At 49.6% G+C, this 24,081-nt stretch overlaps 3 protein-coding genes across 3 annotated transcripts; 2 read left to right on the top strand and 1 right to left on the bottom strand.

Moving 5' to 3' along the window:
* Positions 1 to 5,102: 5,102 nt before the first annotated feature.
* On the top strand, positions 5,103 to 6,320 carry SAPIO_CDS1189 (Uncharacterized protein; the record flags this gene model as incomplete). Its single annotated transcript, XM_016784521.1, has 3 exons — positions 5,103 to 5,363; positions 5,461 to 5,948; positions 6,008 to 6,320. The coding sequence occupies 3 exons, from the start codon at positions 5,103 to 5,105 to the stop codon at positions 6,318 to 6,320; spliced, it is 1,062 nt and encodes a 353-aa protein (XP_016646076.1).
* An 857-nt stretch (positions 6,321 to 7,177) lies between these two features.
* SAPIO_CDS1188 (uncharacterized protein) lies at positions 7,178 to 10,114 on the bottom strand (the record flags this gene model as incomplete). The annotated part of the gene is made up of 4 exons (XM_016784520.1): positions 7,178 to 8,078; positions 8,153 to 8,612; positions 9,457 to 9,652; positions 9,719 to 10,114. The coding sequence occupies 4 exons, from the start codon at positions 10,112 to 10,114 to the stop codon at positions 7,178 to 7,180; spliced, it is 1,953 nt and encodes a 650-aa protein (XP_016646075.1).
* Positions 10,115 to 16,811: 6,697 nt separating this feature from the next.
* Positions 16,812 to 22,444, top strand: SAPIO_CDS1187 (uncharacterized protein; the record flags this gene model as incomplete). The annotated part of the gene is made up of 8 exons (XM_016784519.1): positions 16,812 to 17,939; positions 18,026 to 18,802; positions 19,016 to 19,059; positions 19,111 to 19,433; positions 19,939 to 20,134; positions 20,224 to 20,838; positions 20,899 to 21,814; positions 22,265 to 22,444. 8 exons carry the CDS (start codon positions 16,812 to 16,814, stop codon positions 22,442 to 22,444), a joined length of 4,179 nt encoding a protein of 1,392 aa, XP_016646074.1.
* Positions 22,445 to 24,081: the final 1,637 nt, after the last annotated feature.

The raw sequence follows: 24,081 nt of genomic DNA, 5'->3' as shown, positions 1-24,081 counted from the left end.
TTGACAAATTTCCAAGTTGACCTGATCGACCAGGGACGAACTGGTTACAAGATTACTGTGACGCGATGGAAGGCGCAATGGGCGAATGGCCGATATTGTAAAATAGTAAGATATGATATTGTGATGTTCTTCCTAAGTTCTACTTGAAATGGTGGCAGCAGGCGGCATTCCTTTTATGTGGCACCCTAGTTCCTGTAACAATTACAAGACTAGACTAGGACTATATTTTACTCAGTACTTCTACTCCTTGCGTATCCGAGAAGATAACACTCCTGTCTACTCCGAGTACCTAGGTTACCTGACGACAAGCGATCTGTACCCCGATTTCAAGCCAATTGGTTTCCGGGTTTACTTTCAGGAGGTCCTAGATGGTAACGCGAGAAGACTATACAGTAAGTATTGGAAAGTGTTTCGAGGTACTTCCAGAAGACCATATGATACCGCGGTAACTTGCGGCGGTTTACGGCCTCAAGTTTCAGTATATTTATCTATTCTCCTTCGGAAATTGCCTTCTTTCTTTTTCGTACTATATAATATCACTAATGCTATGCGGAATATATTCTCTATCGGTGTTGATGAGATCAAACCCATCAGTCCCACTTTCACGAAGGCAGATATAGCTGCAGTCATGTCTTTAAACTCCTTGCACACACTGATTCACTAGAGGAGCTATTAAAATTTCTGTCCATAGAAAACCACATGTTTCGACACTTATCCATTCAAGGAAAGTCATCTTTTAGGAAAGCACTTTGGGGGACGCTAGTAGGGATTCAGGCAATAGGCCGTACCTGTCCCCCTCAGGATCTCGGCGAAATTTACGACTTTGAGCCTCGCGAACACTGCTCAAGACTTCATACTTCGTCCGCCGCTGACTTATAAAGAGTGTACCTGTGCGGCCTTCCAGACAGCGGGGTTTGGGTGCATAGGTGCCACGTGGGCGCCTGCTCTATGCTATGGCGCATTGCTTTATATGTCGAGATATGTATGTAGCTGACCTTGGATAATGGGATTTACATGCTCTTGGTATTGCACCTGCCCCTACAAAGTAAACACAATGACCATGAAACTTGCCCATAAGACAACCAGCCTTGAAGAGCGACAGAATGCAAGAAACGCTTGATCTCGCCCCAACGTTTAACAGCGGAGACGGACTCCATCAAAGATTCTAGGCATTGTAGTTCTCGGCTAAATATGGAATGGTGCGGCAATCCTTCTCGTTCAAGGGGCGTGCCAAGAATTGCCCAGGGATGATGCCGGGCACGATTTGAAGACTTTGGTATCAACACCGCGAAGATACTAGCGCGCCGATGGCACGCAAAAGCCCATCCACAATGCATTACGGAAGCCCTGGGGCATAGCTCGCCCTTGGTATTTCCTTAACCCATATTGTATGAGCCCGCCACCGGCCGGTGGACCCCATCTGAAGCATTCTCGGCCATTTGATGGAGCTGTCAAACTATCGCCTAGGCACGCAAGATCAAGATAATAACCCTGCTTCGTGCAGTGGTCAAATATACTATACATATGCGAGTGCTACCTTGAGTAAGGGGAAGAGTTACTTCGCGGGAATCTGGGGATGGAAAAGATCGGATTGATATCCACAGCTGAATGTTGGAGCTCGATTCAATTTTCATGTCCACATACTTCGAATCCACAATCTGCATTGTGATAACCTATTCCTAGGGTGCCAACTTTCAACACCACGATATCCTGGCTTACGTCTCCCATGCTCTTCCGAGAGTTATCAGTGATGCGAAGGGTTGAACAACCATCCTCAGGTGCTGGAACACAGGGACAACTAGTATACGCCTCCGAGGCATCCTGGATAAAGTGCTACTCTGTAGATCTCGCATGCCTTTAAATTATGCGACACTCCTACAGAAGAGCAACAGGCTACGAAGGGATTACGTTCGGAACACGCTCACTATCAAACTTAGATCCTAATATCCACGCATGATTTTCTCTCAGCGTAAATCTGAACGGACCTCAAGGGCCGAGTGGTAACTCTTCTCGGCCGTAGTGCACAGGGCGACCCCAGTTCTCGGACAAAAACATCCATGATGCGTCGCAGAGATCTCAGGGGTTAGTGTTTATTGTGGGGCAGGGCTCCTGTGATCAAGTAACCTGGGGCTCCAGTCCCCAGCTGAGTTCAACACATGGACGAAGTCAGTCGGAGCGATTACTCCTTCTGAGTCTTGGCTTGGCCTGTCCGCCAGCCTAGACTTGGTAGGTGGTTTGCTGGCGACGGGGAACTAAGGCCCCCACTAATTGCGCCAGAGCCCGCTCTCTGCTACTTCTTGAAAGTAGACACAGGGAAATAGCATCAGGGCTTGGCTAGATATACAGCTAACAAAACTAGTTACTACGGGAGGAGACTCGTGTGCATCAATTAATATGTGAGATTAGTGACCATCGCCTGATTCCGATTAGAAGCACTACTTCGTAGGCAGAGCGCGATACCCAACGACGAAGGTGTGGTGCAGAACACTGGGCATGAACTGACTAGCCTGTCTGAGCAGGTGGAGGATTCCATGTTCTGGCACACAAAGTGGGACCGAATCCTCTCGAAGATTAGGTAGATTAGGCTTAAAAAATTCGGCCCTGCTTGCTTTGCAAACTACGAGAACATTAGAGGCTTGGACGAACACGCCATTCCAGTGAAACGCAGGCTACTGGTGCAACGAGTCGTTGTCTCGGATTCTGAAAAGGGAGAAGTGAGACTATTTGAAAACAGGATTAACCGTTTTGGGGGGCAGGGCCGGGTTCATGTCAAAGTGAGGGCGCCGAGAAGACTCGATTTCTAGATAGTCCACTTTTAGCACCAGGCCGGTTGCCGGCACTTTTTTTCCTCTCTTAATTCCAGAGCACTAGGAGCAGTATCAATCTCGGAGAAATTAATTATGTTCGGCGTCCTTACCTAAGTTACTAGTATCGTCCATCTTCTCGAAAGAGCAAGGTCAAAGACAATGGCGAAGACTAGGAAACTTCATCGAACCTCATTGGGCCGATGAGAGGGGAATCTAAAGAAAAACAACAAAAAAAAAAAAAAAAAAAAAAAAAAAAAAAAGAAAAGAAAAGAAAAGAAAAGAAAAGAAAAGAAAGAGAGAAAGAAAAAAAGAAGGAAGGAGAGAAAAAAATATTGCCCTCTGAGGGGATCGAACCCTCGACCTCTGGATCTCCCGGTAGTGTCCCTTCCGGGTCATGTTTATGAGACCAGCGCTCCACCGACTGAGCTAAGAAGACGAACCAACTTGCATCAATGTTGGAGCCTGCCTGACGCAGCACAATATTTGTACTTTGTTGCACAACTAATGAGTCTGTCAGACCTCGGGCTTTAGGAATTCTAGCCCACCCTCTGAGAACTGGGCAATGAGCCAGGCTTGGGAAAAGCTCTTTGATTTGCACTACATCCTGCATGAAAGAGATGCATCTCGGTGTGTACACGGCTAATGACCAGCGAATCAACCAGCCCATAGTGGCGTGGTACTCGGTGTGACATCGGAGCCGATTCATTTGAACGCGGGAAACGGCTGGCTAGACTCTTGGCTGAACGCTCGAACCCCCTAATAATGTCATTCCTGGTTCTCGGAGACGACCCAGGCCAGGGGCGTGGGAGGGGCCCAGAGAGGGTACATCCACATCGGGCAGGACATCGGGCAGGACATCGGGCAGGACGAAGCATTCCAAAGACAATTCGCACTTCCCGACGGATTGGACGAATGAAGTAGGATTCATCACTTCTCCCGCACGTTTAAACATTAGAGGAGTACGAAGCAATGCAACGATCACGTCGCAGATAAAATGTTACACTGTCAGTGAATCTTCATCAATTCTTTGCTGTGCAGAGGCGGGAAGTATCCGCACCTCTCCAACGTGCGGTGTGGAGGCGTCCATTTCCATACTTCCCAGTATGAAGTGACATCGGATACATCACCATCTGGGAGATAGGCTAATGCTGCCACAGCGGAAAGAGCTTAGCAAGCCGGAAACTTGAACCTGCCGTCTCTGTACGAAATATTCCAATATACTTCGTACTCGGCAATGCCATTGATGTCAGTTCTTTCGAATAGCATCCACAGATGGAACAATCTGTGGGTCCATTTGAAGATGCCGGTTTTCCCCCTGGCGAAAACGGACGTCTGTCGGCTGATCTTGACGGATATTGAACAAGAGTCCGACGCTTTGACATTGACCCTGGCGAGGGAGCGGAAATCGTGCCCCGTTCTCCGTATACCTCCCGCATACCTTGGTTGCTTAATGAACAATGCAGCCAATTGCATAGGATAACACTGAGCACTGGCAACTAACAAGCGAGTCCCAGACTCCCTGCTGGTGGAGGAGGCATGTCTGAAGATGCTGGCTATTCCGAATCGGGCGATAAATATGTGGAGTGGGCGACGGTTTGCGGACTCGATTCCATTTAAGGGGGGGAAAGCGGCTCAGAAATCACATCGGATTGGTTCTGAGGGCTGGCTCTTGTTCTTGAAGTGTTACATATATTGGTTGATCATATATGGAAAAAATCACTAGCAGCACCCCGAGAAATTGGTTCCCATGTTGCATTCGCCAATTCCGATGAATTCCAATGAGACCCGCCTCCAGTGTTTCCCGGAACGTCCAACTCGACCAAAATCCTACCATGTGAAGGTGGCGTTGACCGATCGTCATGGGCCCCCCGGATTACCACCCCTGTGTGCCTGTGCGGCATTACCCCGATGCACCTTGATCACTTCGGCTGGCAAACGTGCCGCTTGGACTGGGACCAACATCGTTGAAATTGGCGGGGCGGCAGAAGGATGAAGTTTCCTCAAGCGAAAAATCTCTTCATGTACAAGTAGGCCTGCTCCCGCTTGTTAACTCTAGATTGGAAAGGGGTTCTGGCCCCCAGAATCGGAAGGCTTGATAACCCCATTCTTAGCCTTCAACATGACTTTAGCTTGACCCTTGAACGTCTCCGTGAGCTGCTAGCTCTGTTTACATCATCTCTCGAGGAAGTATCCTTAAGTTTCCTCTTCCGGCCGTCTCGATCAAACGGGGCCGCTCTGCTATGCCTTGTTCGCCGCACTCTCGCGAGTTGATAGATACGGAGCAATCGGGGAACAATGTCGAGCGACGCAGCAAATCCCGTCTACTTTGAGCTAGGCTGGTCGATTCTCAGCACCATCTGTCTCGCCAATGTTCTCTTCGGCTTGCTCGTCGTTGGTATCACCAATTTCACGCAGGTGTCCAGCGTGCCTCTCGTCACTTCAGCCGCCGGCGCAATCGCGAACGGGCTCTGTTATTATGCGTTTTACGATTATGAAAATAGATATTCACTCCCCGCTAAAGCTGCCGCATCGGCCGTCGCGGATATTGCATGGATGGTAAGCTTCTTCGACCGCGATGATGATGATGAGGAGGATAATAATTATTGATAATGATGGCTGGGAATGAATTTCTAACAGACCAATTCGTCAACAGATACAAGAGGCCGGTTTATCTTTTTACAGTTTCATGATCCTCCAGCGCGTCCTCCGAAATAACCAATGGCGTGTCTTCATGATCCTTTTCTGGACAATGATCGTCGGCATCGTCGGCATTCGCATCGTCATCGCCATCACCCGTGTCCGACTGATTCTTAGTGAAGGCGATGCCCTACAAAGTCTCGTCAACCACCTCCACATCGGCTACTTTGTTCTCATCGCCCTACTCGAATGTCTCAGCGCCTACTTCCTGCTCACCATATTCGCCAAAGCCAGGCGCTCTTCGTTCCAGGCAGCCATCAAGACCAACTTATTCCAGTACCTAATGAGGAGCACGGAAGTCCGCCTAGCCCTTTTGGCCGTTCTAGGTATTATGCGAGCCATTACCTACTCCTTCCAGGCAAGCGCCCAGAGCGCTACGAACGTAGCTAGCCAGGTCGACCGATTTGCGTACACAATGGAGTGCATGTTTCCTGTCATCATGTTGTACGTTGTCTTTCCACGTAATCAGACGGGGGTATTAGGGTCTAACTTGTCTGTTTTAGTATCGATATCTTAGCTTCCAAGCTCGTCCGCAACGAACATGAATCGTCATCCCGAAGCCGCGGAATGGGTGCCAGATCCCAGCCTCGACAGTTCACCATGACCAGGAAGGACGAGCACGGCGAGCACGTCATAGAAGTTCAAGGCGGCGTACATGGCACCCGCCGAGATAACCGAGCGAGCTCGCAAGAGCGGATTATTGAGGAAGGGTCATCGCAAGAAACGTCGGCGGACATCGACCTTGAAATGATGGATCCTCAGAGAGTTGGCATCAGCAAGACGGTAGAGTTTAAGGTTTACAATGGCGAGAGATAAGAACTGGAAGTCAACCGCAAGGATGTAATTATAATTAACGAACTCTCACGAAACCGTGCTGTTACATAGACTATAATTTCTTCACCGCTCAAGCTAAACAGGGTGAGGGCCAAAGTCCGTTATGACTTGGCCACCAGTGTCCATATACCAGCCGTCTCGATGCCTAATCGAAAAGTCCTCCATCGACACATAGCTAAAGCAGAAACGGCCCGTCTCCGAGGATTGGCACATGGGGATGGGGAGCGAGGCTCGGCGGCGAACTCCGTGAGCGGCATCATTGTCCCGGCTCGCTCCATCGACCGAATGGAGCAGGTGAATCTAGAGGAGGGGAAAGGCCCAAGAACTGCTGCCTCTGTGGTCTGCAAACCGTCACCAGCGTAGAGCCTTCAAAGACAGCCACAGAGGCGGTCGTAGGAGTGCTAGTGGGCTTAGACATGAGTGAACTCGAAGTCCAGTACGCCAAAAATAATCTCAAACATTCGGCCTACCAGGAGTCTTGAAATGCGGAAAATAAATAGAGAAAACACTCCGAGAGGGCGAGTGAGAAATGCCAGGCTCCCTTGTAGTAGAAGTTTACTTCAAGGAAGACGATAATAAGAAGGGGAAGGGGGCCAAAAAAAGGCATAAACACCCTCCCGGTTTCGAATCATCAACATCTCCAAAGATCTATGGTCTAACCTATTTAGCCAGCCAGCGGGACGAGACCGGAATGAACCCCATGAATGGGAATGGGAGCCGGACTCCTATATCGTAATTACATTTTCCTTTCGGTTGCAATTACTCATGGGAAGAAAATGTTACGTATGGACGACAGCAGCGTCCCACAGAGACTGCCTTCGGCTTGCCATAATTTCGCCTCAAGAGCCACTCATGCAGTCACCCTCCTCCAGAAAGCTCCAAACAATGTATCTGTCTGTATACGCCGCAAGCATATATCCATGATCGTGGAGAATTTGTAAGTATGGATCGGGATCAAGTGGTATGAAGCCAGTCGATATCTCATAAGTGGCAGGTGAGGGCACCTGTTTCCACTCGCCATTGACTGTATTGGCAACATAGCTGCGAATGAAGATGTCGCCATCTTCTGCCGTCCTGTGCGGCGAGTATCTTTGGCCCTCCCACAAAAACCTGGGAAAGATCGAGGGGGCTGTACAATCGAAGCACTTGGAATAGCCCTGCGTGCTAATCTCCCTCGTGATGGTGTTGAAGAAAACGGTGAAATCCATCGTCTGGTCAGCCATGTTGACTCCCGCGGTTTGCCGGTCAGGTTCGTGATGGGCGAACAGTCCAGCGTACCATAGTCCGTTCTCACCCGCCTCCACGAAGTTGCTGTTGGTCAGGGAACCTAGGTGGTCTACACGATAGGATAGACGGTGTAATTCGTGCTTGGCGATTGATGGGAGGATACGGTGGACTGTCACAAGCACTTCCCCTTGGAACTCGACTATTTCAACTGGGACGTCGAAGTACATCGATCGGGGCTGCTTGAAAGTAACATAAAATGTATCCTTAGACGTTGGATTAAGTAGCACCGCGGACTCTGTATGGCGAAGGTCCATGGCGGGCATCTTCTCTGCGATCATCTGGCCGACATCGATGTGACGTACTACGTTCAGTCGGCGGCCGTCGTGCTCCAGAACATACAGCTCCCCGGCCCGTGTCAGAATTGCCAGCCGGTCGCCTTCAGCTTGCCATGTCTCCATATCAGCAGGCATGGAGAAGGTAGACCAGGTATTAGTCGTGAGATGGAAGGCTGAACTAGCAAGAACGCCAATGTTAGCAGAGGTAGGGAAAAGGGAAAGGAAAAGGTCATGGTTTGGGGTTGGGCATACATCTTCAACTCTCTCGCGTAGATTAGAACCACGAGGTGCTGACTGATTAACAGCTGGGGAGGGGTACCCTGGCCTTGGAGTACACTACGACCTTTGTTGACTTCCAGAACTTTCCGTTTTCGCGTCCTGAGATCGTCGACGACCAAGATTCGGGGGCCGGCGTGCCAGACGATCCTCCCATTCGAAAAGCCGGAAAAGACCTTAGGTTCATTCCCGACAAGGGTCGGATAACGCCCCTCCGGGTGAAATCCGGGATCAAGTTTGAAATATGATTCTGTCTCGTACTGGAGGGCAATTTCGAGTTTGCGCTTGTAGTGGCCATGCTGCCGAAGATAGTGCATGCGACTAGCTCGGCGGAAACCCGCAAGGTTAAATGGTTTGGAAGTCAGAGGGAAGAAGCGCGCAGAGAGGCACTCGACTATCACGGGGCTCGTCCAGATCTGGTGCCAACTCCTTGAGACTAGAAAGCAGGAATATACGTCTTCCAGGGTTAGGAGCCCGGCGACCATTCCTACCAACTCGACAGGGAGGTCTTCAAGCCTGCATCCTCGTAACTGGACCCTCGCATGCCTTGCTTCCCAAGGAGATAAAGTACGAATCAGCCGAGTGAGGCTAGAGAGTCTAAGCTGCGGGTCATGGATGCTCTGGAAATGCTGGGCAAGAGCTGACACAGGATCAGTGGTGGCATCCTGCGGCGTCTCCATGAGGATTGGCGGAAAGAGTACTTCGTATTATCCTGACACCGACACAGTAGTCTGATGGAGATGACGATGAACTGATACAATTTGAGCGATTATCACTGCATTTTTTAAAGGTGCCTAAGGAGGCTGTTAACATGAAGTCGAGGAAGGGGCATTTCTACCTGGATATTTCTGGTCAAGGTTCTGATGTGCTCTCTCGTCTCATGGACAGGTCATGTCACGTGAAGGAGTTGGCGTGATCCCATCCCCTCCATTGCAACAGTCTACCTTTGTAATATCCATCACCGTCTCTGTGAAAATAATGAGAACGGTCAAAAAAGAAATTTCTTGATACGCAAAAAGATCATTTAACTATAGGACTACCTTTCCTAACCGCATCCTGCTTCTAGTGCCGTTACACACAAATCAATTCACCTATTGATATCTAGAGCATGACCGTGGCTCCAAACCCCAGAAGAATCCCGGCGACTGAGATCATGACATGACCACTACCAGCTGTCACTACAGGGGGCTGTGAAGTCGACGCCGCCGGCTTCGTGGTATGGCTGCTGTGCCCACTTGTCTGAGTACTGTCACTGTGATCATGGCTGTGGGTAGGCTGACCTGAAGATGGTCCGGAAGCGGAAGCTCGGCCAGTAATAGTGTCTGGGGAGGATGAAGTGCCCGATCCGTCGTCGGTAGGCTTGGGCTCTTCAGGCTTCACCCCCTCAATGATCGGATCGATAACTACACCGGGGCTGTTGATGCAGCTTGAATCTGGAGAAGCTGGGCCTCCCGAAACGAATCGGACGGCGGCGCACTGCGGTGAGATCGCTCCATGATTAGCGCTGTAGGAAGTATTGGCTACTGTCAATTGTTACGATACCTGATGAAGTTCACCATCAACAGCATGTTGAATGACTTGAACGACCGCATCCTCTCCGATCCAATTCGGATTTCCGGGGACAACTTCAAAGCAGACGGAGCCGACACCGTCCTGCTTAAACGGCAGAACAAGAGGAGTGAATTCGACCTCGTCATTCCCGACAAGGCCGGCATTAATCTCCCAGGTCACGTCATTGTGAGTTGACAAGACAGATATCCACTGCCCGTCAACCGGCCAGTCAGTGACGCCCTTGGAGCGATCTTTGGCGTCGAAGCCACCGCAGGGCCCTTCGATCTCCTTGGCATCGTCAAAGCCGATGCTAGTCGGGGCTTGGAGGACAAAATGACCGTGGGCCAGAGCTCCGAGGCCCAATACTATAGAAGCGGTGGGCCTCATCTTAACGATTCAGTGGAGGTAGTGGCTGGCCAAGCTGTTGACCGACAGAATGTTACTACCGCAAACTTCAGGAGAGATCGATTAGATTTGGGAGGCTGAGAGAGGGTTGGGTGAGTGATGGGGGAATACACGAGAGTGTCAATGAGAGAGCGAACCGAGGGTGGTTGGAGGGGTTTAGAGGGAATGGTGGTAGATATATCTACGACAGGCTCAACATCCCACTATCTGGCCGTCTCACGCGTCTTAAGGACACAAAGGACCCGGAAAGGTGAGAAAGTGGAGGATCGCGGCGCGGAGGAGAGTGGGTATTACCTCTTTTGGCAGCTTTGGAGATGGTGTTAATTTCTGTGCCGGGTCCTGTGCCGGGCCGACTTGAGCAAGTTTTCCGGCGTTATTGTGCGTTGAATGCCCCCAAAATCACCACCCTTCCAGACGGTTCCTATACACCCATAGTGACCTATCGGCTGCCCCTAATAGTGTGTACGATCGTACCAGCCCGCCCATCCGGAGGTTTGTGTGTTGGATGAAGGATCAAGAACAAGCTCATATTGCCTCAGGGATCAAAATGATCGATTTTGATGGCATTCCGCTCAGAGATTCTAAGTTGGCTGGCTCTCTCTCTCTAGGCTTCATCATGATTGGTACCATTCTCGCCATGTACTTCGGTCTTCTTCTATTTCTCTATGTTAGCCATCGTTCCTTGGCTGGCCCCCTTGACGTCAACACGATGGGGAGCTTAGACTGATGATGAGATTGCAAATGAATGGATGGATGATCGGATGTAACTTTTTTTTAATTTCTCTGCCAACTAACACAATATCAAGACGTGAGTAAATACCAGTAGCAACAAGTGAAGTTCGGTAATCTTCAGTTACTCATCCAGCTCAAAACCCCTTCGCCGATCTAAAGGAAAAACACAAGTCCAAAAACCATCGCGATAAAGCTCGTAATTTTCAGGGCGACTAGGCCGCTAGCTGGTCCTTCTTGACCCCCGCCCTGCGTCGGGGCATTACCACTATCGCCGGCGCCAGATGTCGAATTTATATCTGCAACCGGAGTGATAAGCGTAGCCCCATCAGGCAGAGATTCGAAATGTGCATCGGACACCGAGCTATTCTTGCAAATAGAAGGTCGGGCATCAGTTGGTCCGTCCACGTACTTAACAGAAAGGCACTACATTACGTTTAGCGCATGCGAATGTTAGTAGGAATTCCCCCTTCCAGTCAGCTAACAAACATCAGGCGTCTTACCTGGAAAAGTTGTCCATCCGTTGCTTTCTGAGATATTTGTACCACTCCTTCTTCTCCCACCCAATCAGCTGGACCTAGAAGTTGGGGCAGGCAGAAACTCCCGTAACCAGTCTGCCTTATGGGAGGGACCAAGTAAAGCGCGTTGTTCGTGTCGTTCAAAAGATATGCTCGGAACTCCCACAAGGACTCGGGGTGCGTAGAGAGAAGCGCTATGGAGAGTCCCCTGACTGAGAACTCTATCAACGGATCGCGCTTGGTAATGTCAAACCCGCCACAAGGTGGAGTGCCCTCCTCGATGTCACTATATCCGATAGATTCCGGATACTGGACGATGAAGTGGGCGCTCCCACGGGCAGCGAGGAGGATTGAGAGGGAAAGGCTTACAGGCTTCATCTCTGTGAGATGATTGTCTGGAGGTTGGTATGTAGACACGAGAGCTGAATAATGGACAGAGTTCACGTATCAGAGAGCGCCGGGCTGGTCGACTGGCGTCTTCTTTTTCTACGCCGAGCAGTGAGGAACAGTAATATCAAGGCTTCGGTCACGGTTGGAAGTTGTCCGGGTCCCTTAATTCATGTATCCCCCCTTTTACGATCACCATCACCTTGAGGGTGGTCGGGTGGGACAAAACTTGCTCAAATCAAAGCGGTAGGGTATTAAATCATATACCGATGGCCGAATGTCGAGGTGGTTAGTTACACGGGACAGAAAGCGTCAACAAGGCCTCCGGGGCATGATAACGACGACGCGACGGGAGTATGCTAAATCGACATGTCATTCTACCCAGTACCCATTTAGCTCGTTTACTTCCCCATCTCGCACATTGGAGAGCCGATGGGGCGTCGATTCGTGGCAGGGCGACGTATGAAATGAAGGGAGCAGCACAATGGCCTACTTTATGGTGCTATTCTGGATATGGGGGGTACCGATCGATGTGGGCTGAGCGTGACTTAATTACAAGCCGAGATTTAACTATATTGCAAGGTGAGGATAATTATCTCAGGCTCTCATCTTGTTGTAGCGAGAGGCTCGAGTCCGTTATCGGGTCACCTTGGATTATACGATTATACACGACGCTTCAGTCCAGAAGAAAATTAGAGCCCGTAGTTCACAGCATAGCCACAGAAAAGACCGTGGCGTCGGTACATGCAGCGCCCAGGTGGAACCTGTGAACGCAAACGTGGCTCTTGTATGATGAACTGGGCTGAGTGGCTTGATTGGGACCACCATGATTCATGGACTGGGACCCTGGCCCGTCTCATTGTGTGCCGAAGACAAGGGCCGGATGTACTCACTGCAAGGGACCAAGGTTCAAGCTGGCTGGGCGAACGCGGAGAAGGTTGCATTGGTGGTCTGGGAGACAGTTCCACTCCCAGGTACGAATGCGGATGCTGGTTGCCTAAACTGAGCAGGGGCGTAGATGAAGATGACGTCGATGGTGGTGAGGATGATTCACGGGGCAGGGTCGCGTCCTCGGTTTGGCGGATCGAATGGGCCGAGTAGGTTTCTTTCTTTTTAGTCCTTTCCTTTTTTTTTAGCCTACCCCGTGAAGGTCCCCATGGCAAACTAGAAGTGTTAGATAACCTGCAGGATCGACTACTTAATTATTTATCCAGACCGGATTACCCAGGAGTCTGGGGGTTACAAAACCGGCTGAGGCTCCTCTGAGAAAGTGTGGCCGTCAATAGTAAAATGGGGAGCCCTAGAGCAGGATTGAACTCTCAGGCAATATCGTCGTGTATTGAAACGATGGCAGTTTGGACCTGCAGAGACATTCGGGTTCCTGCGATCAAGAGGACCCAAACCACCACGGGCCCCTTCAATTTTCCATTTCTCATAATAACACAAATTGAAGGCAGAAACAATGGTATTCCAAACGAGTGAGTTGGAGTTGGAAAGCAATTTGGATGCGAGATATTGGCGCATCTCGGAGAGCCAGGCGGGATAGATATTAGCCCAGACCCCAGAAGACGCCTATTCAGGCCAAAAGTTCTGCCGATATCACGTCACATCAATAACAAAATGTCGCCTAATTGCGGTTGCCGCAGCCGCCTCACCGAGTCATATATTGATCTCTGTCGTATCAGACAGAACTTGCTCAAATTTGCGCCGTCCTTCTGGATCGAGAGTCTCTTCGGCCCTACACACTCTTGCCCCCTTTCTTTCCCGCTCTTCTCTTCTTTCCTCCCGCCCCAGTCACACACATACACACACGTCACAGTCTCCTCTCTCTCTCTCTCGCTTGCCAATGGGCCGCTCTCGATCAACTTCCATCCTGCTACAACATACAATAGCCAAATGGCAAAATGTCTAAAAGTGTCTGCGTGCGCAGTTCAGTCTTGAGGTGGAAGGAGGAGCCTTATAGAATTCCATCTCCCTCAATAGAGGCGCAGGATTCTCGTGCTGTAAATCCCTCCAGAACTCTCGTCAGTGAGGGAGAGGCAATCTAATTGAGCACTGGGCCATGCTAGGCAGCGTTATGGAGTTAACTCTCAACTCACATGAAGTTTTGCGACTTCCAAATCGACGATGCAGTTTTTTTTCTTTTTTTGAAAGAAAAATTGATAATAAATAAACGGAGCAGGCTGCTCCATCTACGTTTGAAGGGCGTAGTGATTACTCGGTAGGCTTAGGAGGTCCGGACAGAGCGTCAGGTTCCAGCGGACTAAAAGAATATTACATCAAGGCAAGGGGCCACTAGGAAGAAATGGAGCAAATAATGTAAATACTATATCCGCAGCAGGTAGCTAGAGAGAACATGGCAAGAAGCCACTGCTTTCTTGTCTGAGTCAAACATTACCAAGCAGGTATCCCTATAGATACTACGAGAATCCTATCAGATACAATGGGCGCAACGTCAGAGCAGAGTGGCCCTGGATGACGAGACTTGGAATAAAGGAAGCATCTCAAGCTCGATCGAGTCTCTCGGTTCTTGGACTGAACTAGAGTTAAGAGTGCGCGCTCACAAGGTGAAGTGGTAGAATTAGATATTCAGAGTACGGAATTGATAAGGAATTAAAATAACTATACGATGTAACAACGCAAAGAAGAAGGATGTCACGGGTCGACCTTTACGCAGGCCTGAAAGCGGTAAGACGCGGCAGAAACAGAATGGCAGGACAGCTGCAAGCAGCCGCTGGACAGACATCAAGAAGCGATCAGAGGCAGAAAAGGGATGATTGGTGGCAATCACCCCAATTATCGCACCGATCACCAAACGATCGGTTCCGATCGTTCAAGAAAGAGCTCTGATCACCCGAGAGAGCTTAGAAGGGAAATGTCTATATAAGCTACGAGTTCCACCATATATCTAGTTTGTCTTTCTAGACTCTCCAGTAGTCAGTTCAAGTAACAACTACACCCTACACTTGTATACACACAACTGCACCCAAACGTCTTACAAACTTGCTTGACTGCCTCGCTTGCCTTATTAAACAGGCCGCACGACCCTACACCAAGCCCGTTGATCCAACCGTAGGATCGTAACAGGGGGTCTAAAAGAAAAGAGGGATGGGCCAAATGAGGGGGGCGGGAAGTGGGGTGTTTAACTTATCTAATTAGCTTGGAGAATAAACTGGTGCAGAATCATGTACATGTTGAAAGAGCGAACCAACCGCAGTGGTGTCAGACCCAGATTTTGGACTGGACATGGGACAAATTGAGGCCCGTTGGACTGTGTATCGATTGGGAAATTGATAAACCACAGCCCATGTCGCGACCCAACCAGGGGTTCCTATCTGAACTGCTTTCCGACTTGGCATCTTAGCACAGATTCTGACAACCGTAAATATACGGAGTAGAAGTACTGAGGTATGTATAGTATATCCGAGTATATAAGCACAAACACTGGACGTTTAACGCCGCGTTACATCTTTCCCCACATCACAATGCTTCAAGCTTCGCCTTGCTTTACGCCGTCTTAGAAAGGTTGGAATTTTGCTGCGTTATACTCGGTGAAACCATCGCCATGAATTTCCTAGCTACGTACAGCCCCATATGGACGTACCTCACCCTGCTCTATACCGTTGGCCTTTCTAAAGCCCAAAGCTCCACTTCACCTACTATATACACGATAACCACAGTTAATGCTTTCACGTTGCCCCCCATGCCAACATCTCCGGGCGCTCAGATATGGGGTACCGAAATCAGTGAGAGTGACGGCACCACTGAGATCGTGCTTGCCTGCGATTCATCTTTAGAGACAGCTCCATCCGAGCCGTGTGGAGACTTTGTGGGAGCCACACTCACAACTACATATCGTTGGGCTAGGTTAGAAGTGTAAGTGTTATGCGTGCGCCCGGGATTGTTGTTTCCCCTACTGATTCCGTGATAGGAATAACACCACCTACTCGTGTACCCAGACTATTGGAGGTAGGGCCAGTCCTGCAAAGGCAACGTGCGCAGTCAAAGTCGGCAACGGGTCAGCAATCTGGACATCTGCGACCAGAGGCGGATTGTCCAGATTGAGGACTAAGATTTATGTAGTTGTTACTACCACCGCGGAACCAACTTCGGTATGGAGAAGGGTCCATTTTTGCGACGATAGAACTGAGGTGGGGTCTGAAGATGAGTGCTCGTTTGGAATTATTGTGCGGCCAGTAGCCATTAAGAGCCTGGCCGCAGTTCTGCTCGTGACGATGCTCTTATTATAGGGGTCTACAGGAGATACTCGTCCTGTTGCATAGCGCATGCCGTGTGAAGCTACAGCACGTGCAAACACGGAGCCAAGCTTGGCCGATACTCTCATTCAACGGCATTGTCAAGGCGTTTTCCACCAGGGAGGTTCGCTAGACGAGCACCAAATCTTTTCTGTATCGTCTTCCCTGTATCAGAGACAAAATTGGTTCTAGACTGATTTACGCCGAAGGAGGCCGAGATTCGATGGTTCAAGGGCCGGAGGGCACGGGGCGGACCGCCAAATTAACATGTACGGCATTGGAAACCTCGTGAATACCATTGCCAGAGTGGAGAGGGATAGCTAATATCCGTAACTGAGTAGGCCGTGATCAGAATCCACGTGGATTCTGGCCGCAATCTACTTCTCGACAACCGGCCATTTGTAGCGTCAGAGTAAGCTGGTCTCTCTCTCTCTCTCTCTCTCTCTCCTTTTTTTTTAAATAATAGATAAAAAGAATTAAATAATTTACTCTTATTGAGAATTGAAACTTAATGTCATGGTCTATATGCTGCTCAAAAATCCAGTTGACTGCTCATGATGGAAGATAGCAAGGATCACTGTAGTTCCCTCGCCACAACACCATGTTGGTTCTCATGAAGTGGCTGAAACTCGTCGGCGCTTAAACGCCAGGATTTTCCCCTGATCCATGCGGCCGCAATTTCCTAACCCCGCAGTTCCTTTGCCAGCAAGAAAACAAAAAGTAGGAGTAAGAGAAGAGTATACCGAAGCTAGAAAACGCCCCCCGAGAGAAGACAAAAGAGAGAAGAAAATGGCAACCAGGGAGGAGGCAGAGGAGCAGGTTCGAGAGATCGCTGAAGAGGTCGGATACATCGACCAGGAGGTCATGGACAGGGTTGGTGCTCGCCTCCCCGAAGATCGACGAAAGATTGAGAGGGGCATGAAAGCCCTTGCGAGTCTCGCGGGCCATTCCATCAAGACGTTTGTATCCCCTACTTTTATTCCCGGGATCTCATGCTCGTCGATTCTCTTAGTTCACAAGCTTATGTTTCCTTTGTTTGACTATTACAGACTCGCCAAAAATATCTACGGCAGCGATGCCCGTTTCGTCTTTGAACTTCTGCAAAATGCAGACGACAATCGTTTCACTCGCGCCACAGCCAAAGGCGATATGCCTTATGTTTCTTTCGCAATTCATCCCAGTCGGATCGTCGTTAAGTGCAATGAAGACGGCTTCTCCTTCGAAGACCTTAAGGCTATCTGCGTCGTTGGCAAAAGTACGAAGTCGACATCCTATGGATACATCGGCGCAAAGGGGATTGGCTTCAAGTCCGTCTTCATAGCCGCTTGGAAAGTTTACATCCAGTCAGGCCACTACTCATTTTATTTCCAACACGAGAAGTCTGATGATGGTCTGGGGATGGTCACGCCAATATGGCAAGCCGCGGACCCGGAGGAGGTCGATGGGTCCTTCACTCAAATGACTTTGCACCTCCATGAGAAGGGCAGCCCAGATGAAATTAAGCATCTTCGAGAGACCGTTTTCAAACAACTGAATGATCTTCAACAGACTTGTCTACTGTTTCTCAGGAAATTGAAGAGAATAAGTGTCGCATTTTATGACGAATCCGGAGAGCTAGAAACTTCAAAGTCCTTTTTCGTTGACAGCGCTGATCAACATCGAAGAATCCTCCAGACTGTATCAGGCGTGGATGAGGAAGAGACAGTGGAGCAGGCGTACTATCACGTCACGACGCATACTGTCACTGGACTCGCCAAGAGCGACAATCGAGAAATCCCAGAAGGTGCACATCCAGAGCATGGGCCGTGGAATACCGCAGAAGTTATCCTTGCATTCCCTCTGACAAGTGAGGACGTTCCAATAAAAAAATCTCAGCACATCTTCGCCTTTTTACCCATCAGGGAGGGAGACTTTTCGGTAAGTGTTTAAAAAAAGAAATGCGACGGATTCTTCTTTTCTTCTTCTTCCTCGTCCAAGCACTGCTAATAGGTCAAATGCTCTAGTTTATCATCCAGTCGGATTTCGATACTAGCGCGAGCAGGCAAGACATCTCCACCACCTCCAGAAGAAACAACGGTTTACTGGACGGGATCGCGGATGCATTCGTTAAGGCGGTAGTTCAATTTTGCCAACTCCCGAATCTGCGCTACACTTGGCCTACATTCTTACCACGCAAGGAAGACATATCAAGCTCTTTCTGGTCTGGCCTTCGAGACCGAGTCGAGTCCCGCCTCAATGAGACACCTTGTATAGTCACGCGGCATAGTGGCGTCCTTAGAAGAATCGATAGCGTTCTGAGACTCACAAGAGACGCAGAAGACATGCAAGGGAACTATCTACTCGATGACCGGGCCGAGGACCCATTTATCTCAAAACATTACACCGCTTCCGTGCAGGTGCTGGCTGAATACGGGCTGGCTCGTCTCTATTCAGGCGAGTTTCTTCGACACCTCGAATCCGACCTCAAAAGCGACTCCTCGAGGACAAAGTCGCCCTCGATGACCCAGGACTGGCATTCGAGGCTGGCTTCTCTCCTGTGCAGGCTTTCGGGAAACAAGTACTCGAAAACAACATCTGATATTAAGAAACTGCCGCTCCTACCTCTCGTAACAGGGGAATGGGTATCTGCCGAGAGAGGCCAGAGTTACTGGCCGACCACACATTCGATCCCTATTCCGCCACATATCGATTTGCAGGTCCTTGACCAGACAGCACTAGACGTACCACAAAGAAAGGCGCTGTTTGAGGGTTTGGGTGTCAAGGAGGCGACGCGTGATGACGTGCGTGCTGCGATACTGAGATCTTACACATCCTCTCCATTATCTATACCACTCGATGCCTCCAAGGCTCACCTACACTTCCTCTACACTACCCATGGAACAAGCGTAGCATCTTATCACCTTCAAGCATTTCCTAATTTACACGTCTATTGCGGCAAAAATTCCATGATGAAACCGAGACAGACCGACATCTACTTAATGTCTGGCCATCAGTACAGCCCTGACACTCTTCTGGCCAAGAACGAGGAAGCACCGGGGTATGAAGTCCTATTTCTCCATTCAACATACTCTGAGGATATCCCAAACAGGCCGGCGCTGTCACATCCTACCTGGAAGGAGTGGCTCTGCGACACCATCGGCATCCGAGAACGGATGCGTCTCCTCAATACTACCGGCGATGGATTTTCGAACATGTTTCTCTACGTTTGGACGCAACACCCAGGAAAAGCTTTGGGTCTTCTGGAGTACCTCTGGGAATACGAAGGACCACAGGTTAAACGGAAGCCTGGACTTCTGCAGACTCTTAAAAGCGAGCTTCCCGCGAATGCGCTGTGTGGTATGACCGATTGCGACAAGAATCTATCGCTTGAACAGACATACCTTCCATACCCGCACCTCCTGAGGCAGTGTGGTAAGCACTTTGTCGAAGACAGGCCTTTCCCATTTCTCGAGCTTGAGGGCTTGGTGTCTATGAAAGAACTTGGTAGGAAATGGATCTTTCTCCATGACTCTCTTGGCGTACGGGTGTCTGATGACCTCGAATTCTTGCTTGATATGCTCTCTTGGACCTCATTCTATAAACAAAACCGTATCTCGAATAAGGAGTTTCTAAAAGTGTGCGGTCTTTATGCCGCCATTCATGAGAGATATGTTGGGATGGCGAATGAGGTAAGACGCGATTGGATAATGAGGTACGTAGTTCTTTACACGACATACCCCGTCAGACCCAGATAACACAATAACACTGGCGCCTCATATATACAGGTCAAAAATTTCCAGCGAATCTCTTGTTTTAGACCCTCCAGGGGCGGATGGTCTCTGCTCCTGGTTGCGGCCATCGGATTGTCGGTGGGAAGGCCCAAGAGTAGATCACAGCATGATGAGGTGTCTTAAAAGGTCTTTCGCGGATGCTCCAGGTGTCTCGTCAGCTCAGCTAGGGGTTCTTGAACGTTTCTTCCAGGATACACTGGCCATCGAAGACGCGTCCTGGAAAGATGTTGTCGAAGATTTAAAGTCGTTGGGGAACAAGCGGCTCACGCTCTCTAGCCCTTCCAAGGCCCTTTATGAATATTTAGACAAAATGGATTTTGGATCTTCGATTCCCGAGTTCCGGTAGGTTCCCATTGACCTGTGTTTCCTCACCTTTCAGGTAACAATCCGTCTTGGGCACTTTTTAACATCCACTGCTTTCTTCATAACAGAAAAACCTTCGAAGACAATGCCTTAATCTTCGCTACGTACCGTGGCACACCCGGCTGGTGGAAGTCATCGGAGTGCCTGTGGTCAAACACTGCAGACATCGGCAGAAAAGTTCCTCTTAGTGAGCAGTACGCCGACTTGAGGAGCTTCTTCGTCGACAAACTCGGGGTCAAGACGGTCACGCTTAGGATAATACACGACGAACTGTTGCAAGTTAACTCAATGACTCCGGTCGGCGACGCCAAGAACCTACTCCTCTCCTTTGGCGCTCTCCTTCAATCGGCCAGGGACCCCGAACTCGCACCGGGTGCACTTTTGAAAGCGCCCGTCTTTCCGGTGAAACTCCCAACAGGAGATACCGGTCTCGAAACATCCGAGGCTAGCTTTGTCATCGTCGACAGAAAGTCCCTAGCGGCACGCTTCAACGGCAGAATCAAGGTTGTCGACTTCACCTTGGAGGAGGTATGGCAACTGAAGAGTTTCTTTACTTGGATGGGTATGGAGGACCGATACATCTCCGCTTCTGTCGAGGAAGTCACACGTGTTTCGAGTGAGAATAGCCGGGCTATTTCCAGTCCGGGTCGCGATCTAAAACACAAAGCCTATTACATACTACGGTAAGCGGTGTTAAGGATTCATAAAATTAAGACCACCCTGCTAATGATGGTTCTTCTCAGAATCGCCGCCACCTTTAAGAGTCCACGTTACTGCAGTGATCAACCACCTGAATTGTACAAACTCCTCCAGCAAACCGAGGTCATCGAGACAGACGGCATCGCTTCGGTCCTCAGGATTGCTCAGGATGGTGAAACTATCGAAGTCGAAGAATCGCGATGCGACTTGCACATCAATGAAACGGATATTGGACTCGAGATCTACGTCCCCAGAAGCAAGGCCTCCCAGGAGTATGTTTACTCACTGCCTCTCCCCAGTCGCCTAGCTGACTGGCTGATGCGAGAGCGGGATGGCGGTGTGAGTTCAAGTCCGCCGAAAGCAATGGTGATTGCTCTCAGTGCTACATTGAACTGTAGTAGTACTTCAGCGTTGGATCGAGTGCTTGACTATCAAGGTATACTGCAAGTGTCTATTCGCAACGAGGATATGATCATTGAGGAAGCCCTCACACTCGATGAGGAAGCCGATGACGAAGATGGTATGTCGTCGAGGGCAATGCTCACTCCCGGATCATGGACCAGTGGAGGAAATACTGAAGTTCCAGACGCCGAAGACGATCCTCTGCAGATTACTTCATCTAGGCTAGTGCAAACGGCCAACCGACGGGCCAACATGTCTTTCTTCGCGGGCTCATCCACAGTGGGAGCCCCACGGCTCTCACCCGCGTCCCATATTCCCGAACCGTCACCTTCCGGTGAAGATCGGCGATACCTTGCACTCCTCAATCGCGTCATCAGCGCTGCCAGACAAGCTACGTTCCCATCACAGGGAGCGTTCAACATGTCTTCGCTTCTCGGTGCCCTTTCCGCAGGTGGTGGTGACATCGCGAGATTTGATGGCCTTGAGGTGATGAATAGGTTCCAATCTAGTAGTCAGCATGAGCGCGATAAGAAGGTCGGGGCAGCCGGTGAGCTATACGTAAGTTGCGGATCACTCCCAAGCTCTAAGCAAGCATCTATGAGGACTTTTTCCTAGTCTGACTTGGGGCGGATGTGGTTTTAGGTATTTGAACTACTCTCTGGCCTCCAGCCCGCGTTAACTGGTTGGAGCCGGGCAAACTGGCGGAGCACAATTCGAGAATATGTCACCATCCATCCAGATTATGCCGATATGCCCTCCTGGTCCGGAATGGAGACGGCGGATATTATGTATTGGGATACAGCCGGCGACTTTACGTCCCTTCTCATCGATAGAGGGTACCTAGATGAGGAGGAATGGGGAAATGCGCGGCCTCGGTACTTTATTGAAGTAAAGACCACAACGGGTGCTTGTGAAACTCCATTCTATATAAGCAAGCATCAATATCAACGGGTAAGCTGCGCCCGAATTCCATGTTAAGAAAATCTACCACTGACGCCTATACTCCAGATGAGGGATACTCATAACTCGGGCGGAAAGTCTGATGTGTATCTCATTTTCCGCGTGTTTAGAATTGGTAGGGATAGGGTGGGCGTGTGTGTCTACCTCGATCCAGAACAGGCGAAGATTGATGGGCGACTTTTGTTCACAGGAGAGCAGTGGTCTGTTACTCCTGGCCCAGGGGCATAGGTTTCTTCTACTCGGAAATGGTACGGTTCTCTGAAGACAAGTTGAAACTTGCTACTATTATTAAATATATCAGAGTACGGGCTTGCCAAGTTAGTTGCTTTTATACTGCGTTGTGACCTAAAAAAAGCAGCTATCTCAATAGGTAGCTAACAGTTGAGATCTTGTGTCTGTAGTTGTGAGGGTTTCCTTGTTAGTAAATATGCAGCATGATTGAGTCTCTGTGTGTTGAGTGCAGGAATCCGTGAAATCGGTCATACATTACTCTACCATAGAAGCGGTTCAAGAACATATAACATGGCTCACCTCCAGAAGCACATCTCATATCCTATCTTAGGCACTTACACTTCAATTGATACATTATGGCTGGACCAGCTCGTTTTTATTTTTTAAAAAATATTTCCTTGCGAAGACTTCTTCACCCTCGACTACAGCAATGCTGTATAGGTGAACGGAGAGGAATGTGAAGAGCGTCAAATCCGTAAGTTATACAAGCGTTCCCCATAGCAAGAGCGCCAGAAATCTCGCAAGCCGGCAACCAAGAAGCCAAGTAATCAAGGTTCTCTAGCAGCAGACCAAAAAATCAGCTCAGAGACACACCTGAAGTCTACAACATCATTCTACACCCAGGGAACTATAAACCCTTTCGGTGAGGACCGGTACTCTTTCCAGAGCATCAAGAAGAGGGACGGGTTGAGAAAACATTACATAGGATCAAAGAAGAAGACAAAAGGGACATGGCCAGTACATAATTATTGTATAATGTCAATAGGCTAATATAGATGTCCAAAGGCACCCAATGGAACGGTACAGGGGAAACCGGCGTTGGAAGAAAAGTCCTTGGAATGAGTCTATTACCTCTCAAGGACATCTAACCTTGATAGCTCTGAGGGGTGTGGCGATGAGCCCCCATCACAACTCTGCCGTTGATGGCGGCCGGCGAGAGGGAAAGAGGGACAGCCCTAGGGCTTTACCTCTCTCTGAGGGACCTACGGAGCACATGGTAATCAAGATACTAGTGTGCTGATGGACATGACGTTTCTGAGGGGGATGTGCCTTTATTCCCTTCCTCTGGGTAGATGTGGAGTCAATGATATGGTCTTGGGTAAACAGGTCGGGTTGGAGACCGCTCACTGTGCGGCTCGCAAGAGGGATTGGCAATACTCGCTGCTGTGTTAATTTTGCTCCTGTACCTCTGCGCCCCATGGAGTGGAGACGCTTAGGGTGACCGGAGGGTGGTAGAGCTGCTTATCGAGATTGGATGTCAGTGGCCAGCCGCTGTCGTTTCTGCGTGCTCCATTCCAGATACTAAGCAAAGCCTGGGCCATGGTAGAACGTGGAGTAGATAGAACAGGTCGCGGGACGGACCGGAGACCTTGACCTGAGCTGGTAAAGTCTCTTTCTCGGGAGCATGTATTGGAGGAGCCGGAGTATGGCGGGAAGAAGTCTATGGGTCCGTTGACAAAGTTCCTCTCCGCATGAATTGCGGAGGCAAGGCTAGAAGGAATCGTGGGATATAAGTAGCGTGTGGCTTATATCGGCATGGGGGTAGTGTTCTTTGCTCTCATGGAGCATGAGAGCAAATGGATAGTTAAAGACTTTGTCTCAGTGCCCACAGGCATTAGGCCGCAAGAGATAGT

Source organism: Scedosporium apiospermum (assembly GCF_000732125.1).
Source record: "Scedosporium apiospermum strain IHEM 14462 chromosome Unknown SEQ_SAPIO_0044, whole genome shotgun sequence".
NCBI classification, from domain to species: Eukaryota; Fungi; Ascomycota; class Sordariomycetes; order Microascales; family Microascaceae; genus Scedosporium; species Scedosporium apiospermum.
This window is presented reverse-complemented; position numbering and strand designations above follow the sequence as displayed.